The sequence below is a fragment of the Podarcis tiliguerta genome (assembly GCF_965153285.1).
Source record: "Podarcis tiliguerta genome assembly, chromosome: 4".
Classification (NCBI taxonomy): domain Eukaryota; kingdom Metazoa; phylum Chordata; class Lepidosauria; order Squamata; family Lacertidae; genus Podarcis; species Podarcis tiliguerta.
In genome coordinates, this window is record NC_139537.1 from 22479259 (window position 1) to 22502186 (window position 22928).

General features: G+C 40.6%; 2 protein-coding genes across 10 annotated transcripts in view; one reads left to right on the plus strand and one right to left on the minus strand.

The window, feature by feature from the left end:
• Nucleotides 1-22900, plus strand: MPHOSPH8 (M-phase phosphoprotein 8). Of its 7 annotated transcripts, XR_014510176.1 has the most exons (16): nucleotides 1-293; nucleotides 2294-2449; nucleotides 4131-5261; nucleotides 5905-6004; nucleotides 7526-7753; nucleotides 8563-8688; nucleotides 9152-9240; nucleotides 9811-9951; nucleotides 10567-10653; nucleotides 11578-11732; nucleotides 13265-13419; nucleotides 14536-14663; nucleotides 17047-17103; nucleotides 18007-18090; nucleotides 22325-22562; nucleotides 22598-22900. XR_014510176.1 is itself a non-coding variant. In XM_083436245.1 (15 exons), the coding sequence occupies exons 1-15, from the start codon at nucleotides 117-119 to the stop codon at nucleotides 22445-22447; spliced, it is 2937 nt and encodes a 978-aa protein (XP_083292371.1). In that variant the 5' UTR covers nucleotides 1-116; the 3' UTR covers nucleotides 22448-22571. The 7 variants fall into 7 exon arrangements, 4 of the variants coding, with proteins under 4 accessions (XP_083292371.1, XP_083292372.1, XP_083292373.1 ...); XR_014510177.1 differs by lacking the exon at nucleotides 17047-17103 and having other exon boundaries at nucleotides 22598-22899; XM_083436245.1 differs by lacking the exon at nucleotides 22598-22900 and having other exon boundaries at nucleotides 22325-22571.
• PSPC1 (paraspeckle component 1) overlaps nucleotides 18204-22928 on the minus strand; it is a 58653-nt gene continuing 53928 nt past the window's right edge. For 2 of the 3 annotated variants that reach the window (XM_083436571.1, XM_083436572.1), the window contains 2 exons: nucleotides 22112-22220; nucleotides 18204-20392 (listed from right to left, as the gene is read on the minus strand). The gene's annotated coding sequence lies outside the window, so the exon portion shown is untranslated. Of the gene's footprint in view, nucleotides 22221-22928 lie in introns of all 3 variants that reach the window. The other variant, XM_083436570.1, reaches the window with a different exon arrangement.

Consider the following 22928-nt stretch of genomic DNA (forward strand, 5'->3'; position numbering starts at 1 on the left):
GGCGGGCTGCCCTCACCGCCCGCTAGGCGGCTTTGTTGCCTTTAGCGGTGAGGAGGGGGTAGAGGCGAACGCAGCAGCTTCTCCTCACAGACGCCGCTGGAACGTTCGTCTCCAACATGGCGGCGGCCGTCGTGAGTGGGGCTGAGGAGGAGGAGGAGGCGGCGGCGAGGAAGGAGAAGGCGGCTGCAGGAGGAGAAGGAGCGGGGACTACAGCGGGGGGAGGCGGCGACAGCGACGAAGACGATGAGGACGTCTATGAGGTGGAGAAGATCCTCGACGTGAAAACCGAAGACGTGAGTCCGGAGGGGGGTCGGGCCTTGAGAAGGCAGCGAAGGTCTTGGCAGGGCGCTTTCCCTTTGCCTTGCAGCAGGATGCTCTGCCTTGCAGCTGCCGGGCTGTTCCTGTTGATTTTTAGCGCACAGTTGGGACACAAACTGTCCCGGGATGTGTAGCTGGCACGGAAAGGGCGGGCATTTGATATATGTGGGGTTTTTTTTAATCATTTAAAGCATAAACAGCGTCAGGGAGAAGTAGGCGCACCAACTTTGTGAGGGTTAGGATGCGCTCAGTTTCCGCCCTTAAAACTGCCCAATCCGTATTAAAACGCCTCCTTCTTTTCGGCGCGGACCTCTTTATCTTCCCCTTTCAAGAGACCAACACTTCTTCATCGCATCCTTGTTAAATACCTCGTACCTATTTTCCTCTTTCTGCAGCCAATGCAAAACAGCTGGTCTGAGAGCCCCCCCCCCCGTTAGTGGCAGTATGTTATGTTTGATGCAAATATTGTCTTGTTTTTCCAGAGGTAGTCAGGCCGTGCTTTAAAAAAACAACCCACTTTTGAACACGGTGCTTACACTTTTGAGTTTCTATCCACATTGGCACTGCAGGATTTGGCAGCAAGTATGTGGGTGAGGATTGTGGCAATTTTACTTGCAGTTTGAGACCCTGTGAAGAATTGTATATTGCCCCTCAAATCCATGGTGTGTGCACACACTCAGCGCCCAACATTTCATCAATGAATGGATACATTCATTGTCCCCACCCCCCACAAAACACATGAGAGACAGAGAACTTTAGCCATATATGAACCAGAGGAGATCCAGTCAGTGAACCAGTGCGTTCATGGGTGCAGCCAGGGGTGGGAGGCAGCTCCCCCCATCAAGTAAATAAAAAATACTTAACTGATCAATTGCATCACAGATAACTCTGTTTGGCCCCCCCAGCATGAAGCCTGCCCCCCTAAAATAAATCCTGGCTATGCCCCATTATATTATTAATATCTGTTGAGTGTCGGACTTGTGTTCAACCGAGCTGGAAAAGCTCAACCTCCGGTCTGAGTCCTTCGGAATCGCCTCCGACAAGACCTGAGCCTCTGATAAGACTCCAGGCATGTTCCCTCATTACACATAGTATCCAGCAACAGGGAAGGACGAGAAGTTTGAGCTGCATTGCAAAGATTTTTATTCCGAACTACGCAGACAGAAAAGTAATATACATGCTTTATCTGAAATCAGAGAGCAACTGAAACAAAGGAACAGGAAACCAGTAACACCACATCCGTCTCCTGTCTTCCGTGAGACTTCCAACAGCCTGGAATCTCTGGAATGCAAAACAGAGTCTTGTGACTCCAAGAGCACAGTGGTAACACTGAAACCCTACTTGCTTGCACACTGTCTCATCAGAGTGGTACACGCTCTAATTATCTCCCACTCGGCTGAGACCCTACCTGCTTGCACACTGGCTCACCAGAGTGGTACACACTTTGATTATCTCCCACTTGGAGTGCTGCAATACACTTTACATGGGGCTACCTTTAAGGGTGACTCAGAAATGACAAATAATCCAGAATGTGGCTGCCAGACGGGTGACTGGGAGCAGCTGCTGGGACCATAAGTGTTGGTGCTGAGCCCTAAATGGTCTTGGCCCTGTATACCTGAAAGGACATGTCCACCCCCATCGTTCATCCCGGACACTGAGGTCCAGTTCTGAGGGCCTTCTGACTGTTCCCTCACTGCGAGAAGTGAAGTTACAGGGAACCAGGCAGAGGGCCTTCTCGGTAGTGGCGCCCATCCTGCGGCATGCCCTCCTGTCAGATGCCAGAGATGACCAATTACATGACTTTCCAAAGACATCTGAAGGCAACCTTGTATCAGGAAGCTTTTCATGCTTGTTGTTTAGTTGTATTTTTATATTGAGTTGGCACAACCCAATCAGATGGACAGGGTATAAATAATAAGTTGTTGTTGTTACTACTACTACGTCATATGCTTACTAACTCTCTTTCCTTTCTTAGGGTAAAATACTATACAAAGTACGGTGGAAAGGATATTCCCCAGATGATGATACATGGGAACCTGAAGAACATTTAGAAGACTGTAGAGAAGTGCTGCTTGAGTTCCGAAAGAAAATAGTGGATTCTAAGCCTAAACCTGTTAAAAAAGAGATACAGGTATGTTTGATTTCAATTTTTATCTACCACTAAGGAATTTATTTTATACCCTCTCCCCCCCCCCCCATAAAGGGCACTACCGTTTTAACAGAAATTGGTCTTTTGGGGGGCTGTGTGGTTTTCTCCCTTCTGTTTTGGCAAATTGTGTAGTGAGATAACTGTTGTCTGTAATTACTGTCTTCAGGGTTAATCAGCTGCCTGCTTAGGATGATTTATTATGATTGAAAATGCACCTATCGTTAATATAATCTGGTCCTATTACTTTAGTTGGGAGAAAGCATTTCATTATTCGATGAACTATGGTGGTTCTTTTCCTGTACAGTGGTACCTGTTCTTAACCTGAGGTACCACTGTACTGGTTTTTAAAATAGCCTTAGTTTATTATGTGCATATTTGATACCCTTGATGTTTGTACAGACCCCTTTGGTTAGATACTACTTACTGAAAATTCTATCAGCATCTGTTGTGAGGGGGAAGGAATCTTCAAACAGAAATTTTGCTTGTTTGTTACAAAGGAAATTAGTTTGGTCATTTTGATCCTTGTAAAATCTGCACATTTTCACTGTGTTCCTAAGCAATTATCATTCATTTTAATAAGGAAGAGGGTAGTGCTCATCATTACCTTTTTATTTAAGACTGCAATAATAAAACCACATTTAATAGAGAGTAAATCACTGAAGTCAATAGGACTTACAGTAGTGCCTCGCAAGACGAAAAGAATCCGTTCCGCGGGTCTTTTCGTCTTGCGGTTTTTTCGTCTTGCGAAGCAAGCCCATTGACTGATTAGTGCTATTAGCGCTATTGGCACTTTAAGGGCTAAAAATGGCTTTTTAAGGGGTGGGGGATTAGCGGTTTTGCTGCTAAAATGCTTTTAGCAGCTTAGCGCTTCAAAATAAGGGGTTTTGGAGCGGGGAAAAAATTCAGATTTTTTCGTCATTTTTCGTCTTGCGAAGCAAGCCCATAGGGAAATTCGTCTTGCGAAGCGCCTCTGCAGACGGAAAACCCTTTCGTCTTGCGGGTTTTCCGTCTTGCGAGGCATTCGTCTTGCGGGGCACCACTGTAGTTCTTTTTAGTAAAATGTTCGTTTTTGTTAGCTGAGAATCACACAGTTTTTGAACATTTGTTAAATGCTTTTTAGGAGTTACAGTTTTAGACTAAAGAACCATGCATCTTAGTTCTACACAGCACAGGGTGCCTGGGGTTTCTTGAAACAGGTTACTTTTAGAGTTAATGTGTAGTATGCCTCGTCAAAGAGAAAATAGTAAAAAAATGCTACTAGGAACACCTGAGCCCTTGGCTGTGCCTTCGATGGCCTTTGGATTCTGTCCTCTTTTAGGGCAAGGATGAGCAAGAGGTAGATTGGGATCTACTCGTGGATCTCTGAGTGACAGGCAGTAGATCAGCAAGGATTTCTGACTTCCAGTTGTTTAACAATAACAACAGAGTGACTCCCCACTCCGCCCTAAACTATACTGCTGAAATTAAGAAAGTTTGGGGGAGTAACCAGGATTGGACTTTTGTATGAAAGGACCATGAGTTCAGTTCTTTTACTCAAAACAAAATCCTTGGAAGCAACAGTCAGAGTCACTTTAGCAACAGTCACTTTAGAGTGCCATTAATCCAGATTTGTCCATTTAATTAGGCACTAGATCACTAAATCAACTTTCCTTCTCTTCTCTAGAAGCTGCCTTTAAATGATGATCTTTTTGAAGCAGATTCTGAAGCAGACAGTGACTGGCAAAGTGATACAAAAGGAGACATGTCTCCAAAGAAGAAAAAGAAAAAATACAAAGAGAAGGAGGACAAAAGCCAAGATGAAATGCAAAAGAAAAAGTCTAAATCAGCAAAAGGTAAAGAAAAACCTGCACTAGAATGTGAGAATTCCTCTGATAGTTTGGCTTCAGATTCAAAACCAAAGAAAAGGACTTCAGATTCAAAGGAAGATACAAAAGATTCCAAAAAGCAGAGGAGAGAAGATCTAAAAGACACCAGTAAAAAAAAGGGAGAAATCAAAGATGGAAAGAAAAAAATGAAAGAGGAGCCTAAAGAGAATAAATCTTTGCAAAAGGGAAAATTCAGTACGCAACAGTTGGATGCTGAATCTAGCATGCTGGATGATTTATTTTCTGATGTTGCAGATTTCAAAACTCCAGATTTCGATTCAGACAGCAGTGGGGAGAAACAGAAGACATCTGCTGGGAAAGACCCCTTGGAAGAAGAAAATGTGCCCAGGGTTTCAGCTTGGCAGCTAGACAGTTCAGCAAGCTCAGATGATAGTTCTGAAGTAAGGGTTAGGAGGAAAAAGAAGAAACACATAAAGTCTGAAGAACCTGAGGACAGTAGAAAAGTGGACAAGAATTTGGAGAGAAAAAATGCACACAAAAAGCAGAAGATGGCAGATAAAGTAAAAGCTGAGGCTGACAATAAGAGGCCAGCTACCCCTTCTCCCTTGCAGAAAGGTGTGAAACTGTCTGCTGATGAACGAGGACGCAAGTCCACTGATTCAGCAGGGGAAGTAAGCAATAATTCAAAATTGAAAATCAAAGAGACTAAGTCAAGCCCTTCCTATGCCAAGGATGTTTCTCTAAAGTCAACTGCTGTTGAAAGCAAAGAGAAGAATGTAAATACGAGAGCAGATGAGGAGAAGGTGAAAGAGAGGTCTTTTCAGCATTCCATAGGTGAGAATGTGTTTGAAAAATTCATCCTGGATTCTGAATACAGTAAAGGAGGGAATACAGACAGCAAGAAGAATATCTTTAAAAGTGAGCCGAATACTGATGACATCCCAAAGGAAAGAAGCACTTTATCTAAGGTAATCTAAAGTGGATAATGCATAATCAAAGGTTTTATAGTTTACTTTGTGCCCTTTTTTGGACATCTTTTTGCTCCTTTCTGCTTTTCTTAATTAACTTTTCTAGGCACTTCAATTCCTGTTCAATTCTCTTTAGTGGTTTTAGAGCCAAACTAATGGCTTAAATGCAATTAACATGCAGGTCTTTGGGAACGGAGTGGTTTTTAAGGAAAGGGCATTAATAGTGCTGTGCTGTTTTTATTGTTTTTTATCTTCTTCAATATGGCAAACCATTTTTAAAGCTAATGAATCTGTTCAAAAAAGATCAAAGATTCCCGCTAAACAGGTCTAAACCCTCAAGTGCACCTAAGAGCAGCTTTTGGGATTGTGGTCGTTGCATGAATCCTTAAGCATCTTAAAATACATCTCAATTTTATTTTCAATGACTGCCAACTTTAGGTGGAACAGACTGGCCATTGAGAACATGTTTACTGCTTCTTAGACTATCTCCAAGCCTTGCTGTTAATCTGAGTTAATCTCCAAGCCTTGCTGTTTTTGTTACTAACAAAGCAGAAGATTAAGTACAAAAGTTTCAAGGTTTCTTAGCTTCTGTTGCCATTAAGCATTTAAGAACCTGCTTTCTATATTTAGTGTTCTTTTCCAGGAAAAAGAAGCCAAAAAAAGTGAATCAAAAGAGAAGCTTCTGAAAAGGCTTGTCTCTGAAAAGGAGGAAAAAGGCAAAAAAGATGTGAAGGGAGTGAAAAGTAAGTGTGTAATCTCTAAAGTCATTCTAGAACATCAGTGTACTCTACCCAGAATTATATGCAGTACAGTATGCAGTTTGCCGCTGTTAAAGTTATGGTTTATATTGCAACCATGTTCAGTTTAGTTATATTTGGTCCTGAATTATTTCATGCTGATATCTTTCCAGTGTGTAAAATTAAGTTTCATTTTGATAACATTCCATATGCGAAACTAGTGAATTAATTATTTTTGTTATGCAATATTTTCTTACTGTCTTGCCCAGGTAATATTGTACAAATGCCTTGATAATAGTCAGGGGAAATTGATTGTTCCCAACCTTAAATTTCCAAATAATGTATGCAGGCCGGGAGATCTAATCTGAAGACTCTAGCACATTGGTGCTATTATGTTCTAGTCAGTTTAGTAAAACAATGCAGAATATATTTTTGAAACTTGTAGGTGTGTACTAAAGTAATGTATCATTATAAATAAGCATCTGTACTTGGGTGATATTTTTAAGCTTCATCAAGTTGCTCATAATAAATTTTGAAGGCCTTTCAAAAGCTAAAAAAGTAATGGTTGTTTTACTTGGAGCAGTCTCATCAAAATTAATGAGCATGACCAAGTTAGGGCCATTGATTTCAATGGGTCTACTCTGAGTACATCTTAATTGAATGCCACCCAATCTTTTTTCCATAGAATCAGATAATTGTAGAATTGGAACGGTCCTCAAGGGTCATCTAATCTAAGCCCCTGCAATGCAGGAATCTTAACTAAAGCATCCATGACAGATGGCCAAACTCCAATGAAGCACAATCAACCACCTTCTGAGGGCATCTGTTCCACTGTTGAACAGCTCTTACTGTCAGAAAATTCTGCCTGGTGTTTAGTTGGAATCTCCTTTCTTTTAATTTGAATCAGTTGTTTCAAATCCTACAGAGGAGGAGAAAACAAGCTTGCTCCATATTCCATGTGACATCCCTTGAAATATGGTCTTGAAATATGGCTGTCATATCTCCTTTCAGTCTCCACTTTTGCAGGCTAAACATACCCAACTTCATCAACTGTTCCTCATAAAGCTTGGTTTCCAGACCCTTGATCATCTTGGTCGCCCTCCTCTGCATACATTCCAGCTTGTCAATATCCTTCTTAAATTGTGGTGCCCAGAACTGGACACAGTACTCTAGGTGAGGTCTGACTAAGGCAGAATAGAGCGGTATTATTACTTCCCTTCATCTGGACACTATACTTCTGTTGATGCAGCCTGGAATAACATTAGCCTTTTTTGCTGCTGTTTACACATGTTAAGATTGTGGTCTTCTAAGACCCCTAAATCCTTTTCACATGAACTATAAATTAAGGAGTTTCAAAATGTCTTGACTTTGAACAGCTTGAAAATCTATCTAATATCCCTGGAATGTAATTAGAAAGTGACTTTCACTTTTTGTTGTGCTGTGATATATAAAAAGATTTTGTTTATGGTAGGCTTTATACCCAGTGAAACTGTGCCATTGGCAGTGATCTTGCTAACTGTGTTCTAGGTTTGAAAGAGGTCAAGAGTGCACTTGGTGGGTTTAGCATTTCTTCAGAAGAAAAAAATGAATACTTGGAGAACCGGAAAAGAGAAGAATCGGGGCAGGACTACAGATCTTCAGAGGCATTCAGATCAAAAGACAAACAACCACACAGCAGAAGCACAAGGGATGAGACAGATACCTGGGCTTATATTGCAGCAGAGGGGGACCATGATGTCATTGAGGACAATTCTGGTATGTAGGAAGTGTGAAGTAGAGGATAAAAGATAAAAACAACAACAACATAGATTTCTTGAGTTTGAGTTCTTTGCTAAGTACAGGTTCTAGTTATGTCCTCTGGCTTAAAGAACTTGTTTTGAACACTTGAAAAATCCCCACACACTTGGGCCTCAGATGGCTCAGAATTACATACTCTGCTTTACTTCCCTGTCATGCCCCATTTTACACTCTTGACAGAGCCCATTCTCCAAAAGCAGGTGTATGTTGGTCTTTCTATTTCCTGCTGCCGAGACTTCTTAGTCTGAAGCCCCTTTGAATCTCAAAATCTACAACTTGAGCAGTTCAGTATTCCAGGGAATCCAGCGGTTTCTCCGATGTTCTCTCATAACTCAAAAGTTGCTAAGGGCAAAACTGCAATTATGAGTTGATGCTTTGGGTCTGATTATGGGATCATCTGCCAAGGAACGTGAACTTGGAATGCAATTGTGATCCCATTTCTGCTTGGATAATAAATGATCCACTGACTAAGATGGATCAATGCCCCAGATTGCAAACGTTTATCTTCAGGAGTGCAGATCCATCCAGCAGAGGGTAAGCACCATCTGGGTGAACCCAGGCAGATGAGCCACCCATCAGGTTGGGTTAGTCTTGGATGAAGCTTCACTTTATTGGGCCTCCAGCCTACTGTGCACTGTGATTTATGGTTCTGTTTGACTTGGAGAAGGATAGGTGATAAAGGGTATAAAATGTCTGCAGAGGCTGTGAATTAGTTGGTGATGACAAAGTTGTCTCTCTTCTCCCCCCTAAAAATTCAAACTTCGTAGATGCAAAGCAGCAAACTGTGAATTTGGGCATGGACATGCAGTTAGAGCGGCTGACGCTGGAGGACTTTCAAAAGCATCTTGATGGAGAAGATGAGAATGACACGGCAGCTGAGGCAATATCATCTGGTCAGTAACAAATGCCTTGCCCGCCAAACTTTTAGATGGCTGATATAACAAAACCCTTGTAAATAACAGAGAGGTGGAGTCAGTGTTTCATGTTCTCTTTAAATGCAATTATTATCAGGAGGCTAAAGAAGCAATGGTATATCCCATTTCATAATCCCTTTTGAGACAACCTCCAGAGTCTCTGTTGGTTCTTTTATTGGAAGGTTCTAATTTTTTGATAATAAGTTGCTAGATTTTAGAAAATTGAACTTACCCTTAGATTTTTTTTATATATATTGCTGAAATTTTTTCTGTGTTAAAAATCTTATGTGTCTTACGTTCCTCAACATTTTATTTGTGGTTGGTGGAATGTAAATGGATAGATGGTTAGATAGGCTAGTAGAGGGATATGTTTGTGGGGAGACAGGGATAATCTTAATACCTCTAGTTTTGAAATTGAACTGTTGAACCTATTTACTTTTAGCTCAGCTGCGTGATGCTGTTAAAAATGGACAGTATGCTGTGGTGAAAATGGCACTTAATTCAAAGGAAGAATATAATCTTGATCAGGAGGTAAGCTTTTGTTAAATAGTTTAATGATCTCTGTATAAAATACAACAGGAATTTAATTATTTGAGTGTTCATTTCAGTAGTTCATTTAACTCAACAAATTTCTTGTACATGCAGGTGACACAGTAGTGTTGTATTTAATGTAGATTAAACTACGTTGCCTTCTGCAGTCTTTCGGTAACTAATGTAAAAATGAAACCAGAGTCCAAGTGTATGGTTTTTGATAAATGTTGTGAGCCACACTAAAGATACCAATAAAAAAGAAGATTATAAATCTACAGAATAAAATTCTAAAATAAAGTATAAACATTAAAAATAATAACCTGGGGTGTGAATTCCATTGATTCAGTATACTAATGAAGTATGAAAAAAATTGTCCCTGTTTTCTTTGCTGTAATGATAATAATTTTACTATACCCTGCCCATCTGTGGCTGCTTGAAGAAAAAGCTTAAGCATTAAAGAGGGAACATCAAGCAGCTTTGTGAATTACCTTTTGCTAATAGATCATTTGGTCCTGTTGTATCTTAGAAAAATGTCACCAAAACCCAAACAATAATATACCACTGTTTCAGGATGCTAGTGGAATGACTCTTGTGATGCTAGCTGCTGCAGGAGGTCATGATGACATCATCCGTCTTCTCATCAGGAAAGGAGCAAAAGTTAATTGTAAACAAAAAAATGGAACAACTGCATTGATTCTAGCAGCTGAAAAGGTGAGCTTCTTTTCTGTCTGCCTCTTCCCTTTAAATTGAGGACATTTCTTTAAAAGCTCTTCTCATTTGTTTAATGTTGCTTGTTTGGAATAAGAAATTAAAAGTTGGTCTGTAGCAGGATGATTGGACTGCTGAGGCTTCCAGACTCCAGGATCTACTTGTTAGTTCCTGTATCTGGTTACTGTTTTTAAAGAAACTGAATTTCCAGTGTCTTGTTTGAATTTTCAGGGGACACGCACCCTAAAGTTATGAGATTATGTTACAGGTCTGTTGATCAGGCTTCTTGCTGGTTTGGACTGCTGGGAATTATATTCCAAAACATCTGAAGGAGGTTTTTAGAGATTTTAAAAGCTAAAATTATCACATTTTTATCTGGAGGCATAGGTATCACTGGATGGCTATCATTGGCACTAGAATTTGCTATAGACAGTCCTGCAGAATAGAATTGGTTTCTGAAAACTTTTATTTAAATATATCTAAGGAGCAATAATAGCCTATTACAGAACTGCCTTAAGTTAGTTTTTATGGCTCTTCGCTGTACTAAAATTCTCTGCTTTCAACATTCTATCTGGGTTCGGACTATTCATACTTTAACCATTATTTTGTTTTTTACAGAACAACCTAACTACTGCAGCCATCCTTCTGGAAGCTGGAGCATATGTAAATGTGCAGCAAAATAATGGTGAAACAGCTTTAATGAAGGTATGTGCTACTTACCTGACTTATGAGGAGTAAATTTGAAGAATTTTGGAAAAACTGGATATACTCAACTAAGTTTTACTCAGGGTTGACCTATTGACATTGATGGGACCAACTTCATCAGTATTGGGACTTGTTCTTTTTAACTTGTTCATGTTCAGTTTTGGTTGCCTGGCCTCAAAAAGAATACTGTAGAACTGGAAAGGGTCCAGAAAAAGGTAACCAAATTGATCAAGGGAATGGAACAATTATCCTTTGAGGAAAGATTGCAGCATTTGGGACTTTAGTTTAGAGAAAAGGCAAGTAAGAGACTATAAGTTAGAAATTTGTAAAACTGTGCATGACAGGGGCGAAAGTGGATAAAGCAGGGTTTCCCAAACTTGTGTCTTAGCTGTTTTTGGACTACAACTCCCATCATCTCTAGCTAGCAGAATCAATGGTAAGGGATGATGGGAATTGTAGTCCAAAAACAGCTGGAGACCCAAGTTTGGGAAACCCTGAGATAAAGAAAAGTTTTTCTCGCTCTCTTGTAACACTAGGACTTGTGGACGTCCCCTGAAACTGAATTAAGATAAAAGAATGCGCACAATACATAGTTAAACTGGGAACTTGCTCCCACAGGAGGTAGTGGTGGCCACCAACTTTGATGGCTTCAGAAGAGGATTACACAAATTCATGGAGGGCAAGACTACCAGCTGTTCTCACTCCACCCCAACCATCTAGTGTGAAGTTGCTTCTCAGTCACATTCTCTCTTCCCCTAAGATTGAGTGAAGGTTGACATAGGACTGGTGCTGTTATTTGGACTGTGTGGTCTCTATCTGAAAGGTGTTTAAAACCTCATAATTTCTTTGCATGAGAAGTCCTACTCCAGAATACTTGGTAAATAATGGTGCCTTTGCTGTTGCTTTCTCAACTTCCACTTGCAGGCTTGCAGGAGAGGGAACTACGATCTTGTGCGTCTCATGATTGAAAGTGGAGCAGACTGCAACATTTCATCAAAGCATCAGACCAGTGCCCTTCATTTTGCCAAACAGTATAACAACTTACAAGTACAAGAACTCCTCACAAGTCACCTGGCTACGTAAGTACTTGCTTGAGAGTTGATTCAATTTACCCAGTGAATCAAGGACTATATTTAAGCTGATGTCTTGGTTTTTAAAGATGGGAAACTGGCAAGTCCTTTAGTTTGTTTAAAGTATTTACAGGCTTGCTTTCTGGACAGAATTCTCTCAGGACAGATTAAAATTCAGAAAGACAACAGCTGTATAGAGGTACGGATGGGATGGGAGTCATTCATTCCAAGAAACAACACTGTGTGAAGTTCCAGAAACTGTGCAAAGCGAAGTTTGTTTACAACAGGTGCAAGGTCACTCCAAGAATGTTCTACGCATGCCTGGCTTCTGGGCTGGACAGAGAGGTGTTTAGTCTGATCTGTGTTCTCAGTGTGAAGACGTGAGAGAAGGTCTGGCAGCTTTTAGGGCTAGGCCTTGAGCATTTAAGCTGAACCTCCACCAGGAATCTGATAGATGATTGTATAGTTTGCAACTTGAGAATGACAGTAAAAAAAAACAACCACCTTCTCTCTGTTCTGAATTGTTTCCTGTGATTTATTTCTACATTCCATCTTAGACTTTGAACTACTACAAACTTGGAAGCTGCATGATACTCTGCTACAAAGGAGTCTGGTACTTGGAAGTGTACTAGACCCAAGGGAATAGGAGTTTTGCCTAGAAAATTTGCAACAGGTTTGAGGGCCTTGCCAAAGGTTCTGGATAAACCCAGCAGATACAGCTAATGGAATTTGCTGAAGAATAAAATTTACACTTCAGTTTGAGGAGGTGCTATAGCACAGTTCTACAAAGGGCCTTACATTTTAATGCATAGGCTCCTCCAAGTCAGGCTGGGGAAGACTCCTGCTTAAAACCATAGGCATCAATTGCCAGCCTAGACATTATTCAGCTAAGTGGACTCCAAATAAGGCAGCGTTGTACATTTGCAAGCCAAGTTGCCTTATTCATTAGCTAACGTAAGGGTGCAAAGTATCTAGGCTACGGCTGGTGTACTGAACATCATCAGTATAAGTCAGGTGTGGGGGAGCTTTGTCCCTCCAGATGTTGCTCAACTGCATCTCCCATCAGCTCAGCAAGCATGGACAATAGCTGTGGATGATAGGAGTTGTAGTCCTCAACAGCTGGTGGAATAAAGGGCTCCGCACACTGGCTATAAAGTGAGATTTTTTCTCTCTTTCACTGTTGGTTAGTAGTTTGGAAGATGCTGCCCTGACTAACTATATTTTCCTTTGTTGATGGATTATTTGGGCTTTGCTCTTCCTGTATGAAGTTTTAAAAACACAATGGAAGTGCATACACATAATGCCATAATATTTTAAAATCAAAACACTTGGTAATAAAAATCTGTCCAGAGCTTCTGTAAGGCGTTGGATTTACGCTACTCAACTAGAAATGGTTGAGAACAAAATTGTGTCAACTGCTAGTTTGAAGTAGTAGTCAAGGTTTTGTGTTTATAATAGATATGATACTGAAAAAAGGGTAACTATAATTTATTTACATACATTATAATGTCGACAGCTTGACTTTGTCTTTCCTTGTTTAGACTCTCGCGAGTGGCAGAAGACACAATCAAGGAATACTTTGAAGCCCGTCTTATTTTGATGGAACCTGTGCTTGATATTGCGTGTCATCGGCTTTGTGAGGGACCAGATTATTCTTCAGAGTTCACCTATAAACCCCCGCAGACTGTGCCTGAAGGTTGTATGAGAAGGGATTCTTTCTTCGAACATTGAACTGTGTGTGAGTGAGTGAGAGTCCACCCACCCTCTGGGCAGATCAGAAACCGACTAAGTTGTGCTTAATAGCAACATTTATGCTTTAATCTCTGGGTAGCTGAAACACTGAGCTTACCTGATTCTTCTGGCAGTAGAGAGATTATGGTCAGAGAGAGAAAAAAGCATATCCAAATATTATGGTAAAATTATTGAAACCAAATGGTAGGGAATAAGAACTAGAGTCACCAAAATGGAATGCGGCTGTTTTATTTTGTTTGTTCCTTGTCTGGCAGTCATGTGCTTTTCAGGATTGGCAGTGGAAACAGATACTTAGCATCTCAAAATTACCGTATTTTTTGCACCAATACACTCACTTTTTTCCTCCTAAAAAGTAAGGGGAAATATCTGTGCGTGTTATGCCTATGGGTAGAATGCCTACAGATTTTCCTCCTCTAAAAACTACGTGCGTGTTATGGTCGGGTGCGTGTTATAGAGCGAAAAATACGGTAATTTGAAACAGTTCGGGATTTGCTGTCCAGAGTGCCTCTTTCTCATTTGTAACCGGGATAGTTGTTTTACAAGGGCGGATGGAGGGAATTTGCCCAGCTAGTCAATAGATTAAGCCCACAATTTATGCACATTAAATATGTGCACATTAAGATTTACACATTTGGGAGGGGACTTAAAAGGGGGTAGGTGTCCAGGAAAAAAGACTTTGGCATTCCCACCCACCGTTGCACTATATGTTTTGACTAGGTGATTTTGGCTTTAGGTGCGATCCACAGAACATAACCTCTGCGTAAATTGAGGGCTTAGTATAAGAACAATGTAATCCAGGCTGTGTTGCCAGTTTATCCTCTTCCATGTGGATTTTTTGAGTCTGTCTTTCTCCAAACTTTTATTAGGTATTACAGATTCTTTGAGTCATCTGATCAGTTTTGATCAGACTGTTGGTATTTAAGTATGTTACCCACAGTTAAAATCTCAGGCTATTCAAACATTTTGCTTGTCGAGACAGATTTTAAGCATTTGCTCATGTAAGTGGCAATTCATCATTTGGATTGTACTCTTTTAATGCATGATTGTTTCTTTTCCACAGGTTCTGGCATTCTTTTATTTATTTTCCATGCAAACTTCTGCGGTAAAGTTGTTGCTGCTCGGCTCTGTGGACCATGCGGTGTACAAGCTGTGGTTCTGAATGATAAATTCCAGTTCCCTGTCTTTTTGGTAAATGTTCTTCACTGACCATATAACAATTATTCAGAAATATAAAGTTGGGTAGCCATGTGTCATGGATGCTTTAGTTGAGATTCCTGCATTGCAGAAGGTTGGACTAGGTAACCCTTGGGCTCATGTCCAGCTCTGTGATTCTATTATTTATACCAGACATATTTGCTTATAAAAATATATCTATATCTATATATATCAACCATTTGTATACTGCTTAATCAGAGTTGTTTCTAACAAGTGTACAGGTGACTCAATGCAGTAAGAGTAAAATGAATTAAATCCATTAAATTAATTAGAGTTTTAAACTAAAGCCTGATGGCTGGCATGATAGCTTTTGAGGGTATCAGAAAATTCTGAAAGCCCCATCATTCCTTATCAATGTTATTGTTCAGGTAAATCTTTAGACATCTTTAGACCTTTGATATAAGCCTGTTCTCCAGAGTTTTGTACTTTGTGATGTCAAACATAATGTGTCAGCGCACTTTAAATGCTGTTTTAGTATTGCTTACTGTTTTAATAACCACTTTTAGCTCAGCAAAATGTCTTGGAAAATTTTCAAACCTGAAAGGTTATCAGTTGAGGGTATAGATAATGTTGACCCTCTTACTTGTAACGTCTTGGTTCTGGATTCCTACCAATGTTGCCTGTGGTTTTTGGCTGGCCTTGCTGGGCAGTATAGCCTCCCACCCCCACGCAAACCCTGCAGAACTCCTGAGGAAAATCCTGAAATCTTTTTGCACCTAGCAGCTATTAATAGAAGTTGCCTAACATTTCCTGTATTAAGACAACTTCAAATAGTAAGATTTTTGTGTTTCAACATAATTCCCAGCTTTTTGTCCACCTCCCCAAAATTTTGACTTACATATAGACAAATTGTTCTGGAGAACTTTAAAGCTTGCTTACGACCAGTGTGGTGTGGTTAAGAGCGGGACTTGTAATCTGGTGAACCGGGTTCGCTTACCCGCTCCTCCACATGCAGCTGCTGGGTGACCTTGGGCTAGTCACACTTCTCTGAAGTCTCTCAGCCCCAGTCACCTCACAGAGTGTTTGTTGTGGGGGAGGAAGGGAAAGGAGATTGTGAGCCTCTTTGAGACTCCTTAGGGTAGTGATAAAGTGGGATATCAAATCCAAACTCTTCTACTTTGTAACATATTAGTTGGCGCTAATAAAAGTTGGCTTACTATACACTTTGGATTTTTCCCCTAAGTGACCAGTAGGATTACCTATGATTTTATGTAAAAAGGGAGCTTAAGATTTGTATATATCATCAAGGAAACGTTTCCCTAATGCTAGCTTATCAAATGGGAGGGAAATAGCAAGCTCTGGAATATTTCTGTACTTCTTAAGAGTTTTGTTAACAACAGAGTTCCCTATTTAGTTGTTTTTTTCTGGTTTTGAAGGCACAAGCAAATTAAATGGGGTTCAGATTTTCTTTCTACTTCCTCCTAGGCACTTTGGGCAGCTCTTAGTTGACCCTGTGGCTTACTCCAATAAGTGTCTTTTGAAGGAGGGGGAAATCTGCGGAGCTAAGCAGATTCCACAGTGGGGGTTTTTAAAGCTGTATTTACTTTGAATATCAGATGGTGAGGTGGGCAGCAGACATCTGCAACTGCTTTGCAAGTGACATGTTGCAGGAAGATAAAAATCAGCTCTCTTCCTAGGACCCTGTTGCGTGCCAGTGTGGTTTAGTGGTTAGTATTGCACTAATGGGACGCGGGTGGCGCTATGGGTTAAACCACAGAGCCTAGGACTTGCCAATCAGAAGGTCGGCGGTTCGAATCCCCGCGGCGGGGTGAGCTCCTGTTGCTCGGTCCCTGCTCCTGCCAACCTAGCAGTTCGAAAGCATGTCAAAGTGCAAGTAGATAAATAGGTACCGCTCCAGCGGGAAGCTAAACGGCATTTCCGTGCGTTGCTCTGGTTCGTCAGAAGCGGCTTAGTCATGCTGGCCACATGACCCAGAAGCTGTCTGCGGACAAACGTTGGCTCCCTCGGCCAATAAAGCGAGATGAGCGCCGCAACCCCAGAGTCGGTCACGACTGGACCTAATGGTCAGGGTCCCTTTACCTTTACCTATTGCACTAATGAGACTGTGATTCAGAGCCCCACTCAGCTGTGAAGCTTGCCTTGAGTCAGGCACAGTATCTCAGCATAAGCTACCTCACAGCATTGATGTGGGGATAAAATGGAGGTGGAGAACCATTTGTACCATCTTACGCTCCTTGGAGGAAAGGTGGGCTATAAATACTGTAATAGTAGTAGTAGTAAAATAATAATAATGAGCAGGATGTGGAGGTCTTGCTCCCTTCTGCCCTATAGCACAATACCTAGAGTAGCCAAGTTACCCGTTGCCTCCTTCTCATCCTCTCACCCTCCCTCCCAGCCCAACAGAGCTTTTCATCCTTCGTGGAATGAGCATTTCTCTTCGCGGATGTTCCAGGTGAGTGGCTAGGCTAATTAATATTATTCTGGCATTGGTGCCAATTCTGCCCAGCCTCACGCCCTCCCTGTTCTGGGCTCCTTTAATGTGAGCAGCTACAAAGGCAACCCTTCACTAAGTCCCCTGCCAGTGTCTGCCCAACAGAAATTGGCAGGGCTATAGATAAGCTCCACCTCTCTTCACAGGGACTTACGAAAGGAAGCTTTTAAGCTCATCTCCACCCACGTTAAGAATACCAGGGATCAAAACCAGTTAAGAATGCATCAGCTCTGTTGAACCAGACCAAAGCTTCACCTCATCTAGCATCCTATTCCCACCGTGGCAAGATGCCTCAGAGAGCAGCTTATAAATAAGGCATGAAGGCAGTAGCCCTCTTCCTGTTGCTTCCCAGCTACCCGCAAGGGGTAGCATAATATCCCTGAGCTTTTTATATAGCTGTTATGACTAAGAGCTAGCAATGGGTCTATCATTGTAGCTTGTTAAAGCCGAAGTCTGTAAGAACATGGTGAGACCCGAACCCATCTTCAGATGTCTCTCATGCTGCCACCCCTGCCATCTGTCTCTGAAAACGTCCGTGTGCTCTCCATCATGCCAGAGCTCCTAGGCTTGGCATTAGAGTTTGTTATTCAATTCAGTGCGAGGCTGCGTAGGTGAACAAGCAGGGAGGGAAACATCCAAGAATGTGATGTTGCAGCAGCAGCAGAGTTCTTTGTTTCCCGTTAAACTTCTGGCTACCATTGGGTCTTTGCTCAGCTTAGTCACACACACACACACGTAGTTCAAAAAGGGGTTGCAGGTGAAAAGTTGATGGTTCTCTTGCAGCTTGTCTAGCTTACCAGGAGCATAATATTGTGACATGTGGACAAAGAATAATTTGCTCTTTTCTTTCTTTTTTATTTTTAGGACAGTCACTTCATTTACTCCTTCAGTCCTATTCCAGGCCTTAACAAACTCTTCATACGATTGGTGGAAGCTCCTACTGCCAAGGTGAGAAATCCAAGTCCAGGTGCATGTACACCAACTCACATTCAGTAGAGATAAGGAAATAAATCAACTTAAGTTAGTCATCACCAATGAGTTCAGTGAATCTACACAGTTCGTGAAGTGGTTGGAAACAATGCAGATACGTTTATTAATTGTGTACCCTGCCCTGCATCCAAAGATCACTGGATGGTTCACAAAAATAAAAAACAAGTATACAAAAGGCATAATAAAACAACAATACATAATATATTGTGGTAACAAAATGCAAGAGCTACTGCTTGATGAAGTTGTTTTCATAGGGTTGTCAGACTAGGAGTTGCTTCATCCATCAGAATGTTTTAATATACCTGTGTAAAATGTGTTCATTGTGCAAAATATCTAAACCCATACTTTAATCACTGTTGAGAGAGAAGCTAGCAGCTCTTTGAGAACATACATGTACTTGTGAGTATGTCATTCATGCCTTTTCAGCATTTAATTGGATGGATAGTCAATGGCATTTTTTTCCTTACAGGTGAAGCTGCTGATAGGCGCATACAGAGTGCAGCTGCCATAAGCTAATGAACTTCATGCTGTTGATGCAGTTATTTTCTTGGAAGTATTTGTTTACTTCTTCATTTTTGACTGATCAAGCAGTTTGGGAACTCCTGGTGCAGTCAGGACTCTGATAATTGGTTCAATCCGTTTTTTTTTTTACCTGGTCTCCATTTTACTTGTGAATTCTTATGCAGGTTAGCAGCCATGTGCTGCTTAAGAAAGTGGACAGGATGGTTTTATTTTGTTTGTATATAGGTATTTGTGCCAATGATTGTAATTCTACGTTTCAAAGTTCAGACTGCGTATTTCAGCATTTGCACAGTGTGAAGTGGTGCAAAACCCTTAAAATGATGAAGACTCTTTTAAAAGTCTGGTTCTTGATTGTAGATGCTAAATTTTGTCCTACTTCAGTGTTTGTATTTAAGCTAATGCTTTTTTAAAGCAGGCAGAGCTATATTTGCTATTGCAGTTTAAATACAGGAATATAGATAGGCTTTTGCCTTAATAAAAGACTGGTGGTAACTAAGATATTGTGGCTTATCAGTGGTGGTGGTTGTGGTTAAGCCTGAATAAAAAAACCCTGTAATTGTACTTTTAACGGATACTTTCAAATTGTTTTTTTTAAGGCAGACCATATTTATATCTCCTCACTCCCTAAAGGATTCATCTGGTGTCCTAATAAATGGACACAATTTTATTGGCTAGCAGCATTTCTGTACTAATGAAATGTAAGCTGTATGAATTATAAAACTTCTTTGTAAGATGAAACATTGTTAAAAGATAAAACTTCATATTGAAACTCTTTCTACTGTATATCAAGCAATGTGTCAGTGAAAATGTAGAAAAATTATAGGAAGTAGTGCAACTTTTAAATGAGAAATTTAATTTCTGTGAAATATGTAAGTCCCAAAAGGCAGCTTCAATCTGGTATATGTTGTGGAACATAAAACTTGGGTTTTCCCATATTTGTTCAAAGCATAACCATCTATAAATACTTTGTCCGAAGGACATTTCAGTTGTTAACACCTTTGATAGGTAACCACCAATGTGAGAGACACACATAAGTACTAACTCCCCCCGATGATTTGAAAATTGCTGAAGCTCCTGGTGGGCCACTTGATTGATTTGTCTACATGTAATAATTGTAAAGTGCTGCACTTTCTACTTTGGGTCCTTTTTGGCTGGAGAACGATCTTGATTACCACCAGGGCATGATCTGTGTTGCATTTGGCATTGTGATACGAATCCATGTGATACGAATGCAGATCACTGTGGATGAACTTTCTGCACAAAGCAGAAAGTGCAGCCTCAAATCAAAACTGCTAGAACAACCATACCTGAACTTTGAGCGCTTCTGATTCCCTCGAACAAGCTCTACTGAACTGCCCCAGAGGCATTTATGAAACAGGTGGGAAAGTAAGTATATGCAGTAGGTATATTCATCCCAGCTGGATGTTGATTACTATAAACAAAGCAGTAGTACTTTTTTTGAAACAACAAATTCATTTGTTCCATTCATATAGACTGATAGGATATATTGTCCCCAAATAACTTACCAGAATAGAGAAAAACAGCAGTGAGGTAAAACAGGCCAGTTTTGTTTGAAAGCAGTTAATGAGAACATTCCGTAATGTTCTGGATACTGGATTTTTTTTGTTTTAGGTAAATGAGCAGATCAATATGGTACATGGAGTCAAATAGTTTCCGCTCAAATTTCCATGAAGCATTCCTCACACTGAAAGTTGAACATTTTTCAGCTTTATCCAGCCTGTTAAGAACAAAAACAGCAACCCCAAACGTTTGTACAATCATCTCTAGCAAGATAGGTATTTGCAAAACTTTGGGTGCAATGAATTTTGATACCTCTGTGGTACCTCTAGCTGGCCAGGGCACAGCCTGACTCCCTCCTCTGCCAATCCTCACAGAACTTTTAGCCCAATGTTTGCCATTAATTTGATTGGAATTAATTTTATAATGAAATGATTTTAGAATGTTTTATCGTTTTACTGTTGTTAGCCACTCTGAGCCCGGCTTTGGCTGGGGAGGGCGGGATATAAATAAAATTTATTATTATTATTATTACTGCCTTCTTTCATACCCCTGCTGAACTTTACACATTCTCTCCCCCACCCCAACCCCCAGTATCTGCTTTTTAAATGTACACACACAAACTTCAACCATTTCCAAGGGGGTTGAGTACTTATTTATTTAGAAGTGCAACAATGTTACCCGTGTAAATAGCTGAAACTAGTCAACTAAATATCCAGAAATATCTAAAGTTTATAAATTCAGCAAAAATAAAAAATTACAGTTTAAAGCTTTATTAGCTTTATTGTCTTTAAATACAGAAATGTTAAACAGATTCCATCTTCTAGAATTGTAAGAGTTCCAGGCTCCCAAGGGTCATCTGGTCCAACCTCCTGCAATGCAGGAATCTCAGCTAAAGCATCCATGACAGATGGCCATCCAACCTCTGCTTAAAAACCTCCAAGGAAGGAGAGTCCACAACCTCCCCAAGTAGTCCACAAGACGATAGAACAATAAAATCAAGATAAAAATTACAACTCAATTTTAAAACTGTGGTTCCCAATTGGTGGTCTGCAGCCCCCCTCCCCCCGGATCTGTGGCACCATTCACATAACAAAAAACTACCATAAAGGTATCAAAATTTTCAAAAGTAAGGGGTCCATGGCTTTAAAAAACAGGGAGTCTACAATACTTAGCTAATTGTGAACCACTGCTTTAAAACACAAGATTTAAAATACAAAACAGATTTTAAACACTACACACCATGTATTTGTTCATAACTCAATAATGCAGCTGCCAGACTGGTGACTGGGAGCAGCCGCCAGGACCACATAACACCAGTCCTAAAAGACCTACATTGGCTCCCAGAATTTCTGAGAACAATTCAAAGTGTTGGTGTTGACCTTTAAAGACCTAAACAGCCCTGTATACCTGAAGGAGCATCTCCACCTCCATCGTCCAGCCCAGACACCGAGATCCAGCTCAGGAGGCCTTCTGGCAGTTCCCTCACTGAGAGAAGGGATGCTACAGAGAACCAGACGGAGGACCTTCTTGGCAGTGGTGCCCACCCAAGGGAACGCCCTCCCATCAGATGTCAAACAGATCAACATCTACAAAACTTTCTGAAAGCAGTCCTGTAATGGGATGTTTTTAATGTTTGATATTTTCTGTGCTTTTATTATGTTGGAAATCGCTCAGAATGCATTATTATTTATTGGTTTCATTTTAAATCTGTTAACAGTCTTACAATTTTTTCATCACATAGCACTCATGCTTGCACTATTAAGTCATAAGTTACATGGAATCCACACAGCACTTGTTATTCTATAAAGAAGAGAGATGACTGGCAGGTTCTATATCACAAGCACCCATTGACTGTCCAAGCACACCAGAAAGAATACCCTCACTCTAAATTTAAATGTCATTCTTGTTTTATCACTGGCAGCTTTAAGCTACTTACCTTCCTCAGATAATTCCTTCTTTTGTATTCCCGACTACCTCTGGTACAGTATGATTACCTGCGACTCCACATAGTATAACTGTCCCAAAATATACCTTGCGTACATTCACTAGGAAACAAGAAAAACACAAATCAATAGCACGTCTTCATACCGATTGAAATACAGAGCCTAGAAACAGTGGGTTGACTTCAATTGTGGTTTTTCCTTTGCAGCAACCACAAGAGTCTAGATATAGAACTTTGGTTGTGTTCCATTATTCCATTCTGCTATGGATCAGCCTTTGGGAAGGAAAATTACAGGCAAAACAACAAAACTGGGTACCCCAATTTGCATAAGCAGAATTGCTTTCTGTTCTAACTAAGGCAAAACCACTGGATAGAACCCAGAACTGCAAATTACATGACAGCAGATCTGTTTTACATATGATAAATTCATGGTAATAAACTTGAAGTTTGCCAATCTAATACTAATGCCAAAGCATAAAGGGAGAGCAAATAGCAGCATCAAGAACATTCATGTTTCTTCAAGCAGCCACACCATCCCCTGAGAGGAGTCATAGAACACCCAAAGTTCATAGGTCCATATTGAGATCAATGTGCATCTGCCCCTCTCAGCTCAGTTTCTACAGGCCCACAGCTCATCACAGCATAATCTACCCATTAGAGATCAAAACCAGAAAGATATCTTCAGACATGTGTCTTGAAAACCCTTTGAAATTTTCCTCTCCCCTTCTTTACAAAAATGTAAAACAATCAGAAATAAGTCGTCACGAATCTGGAAACCCAAAGAAGACTGGGGAACGGTGGGAGAAAGATA

Coding starts and splice junctions, on each gene's coding strand:
- MPHOSPH8 (XM_083436245.1), top strand. CDS start 117: ATGGCGGCGGCCGTCGTGAGTGGGGCTGAGGAGGAGGAGGAGGCGGCG. Junction 7,754..8,562: donor TGTCATTGAGGACAATTCTG/GTATGTAGGAAG, acceptor CAAACTTCGTAG/ATGCAAAGCAGCAAACTGTG. Junction 9,952..10,566: donor TGATTCTAGCAGCTGAAAAG/GTGAGCTTCTTT, acceptor TGTTTTTTACAG/AACAACCTAACTACTGCAGC.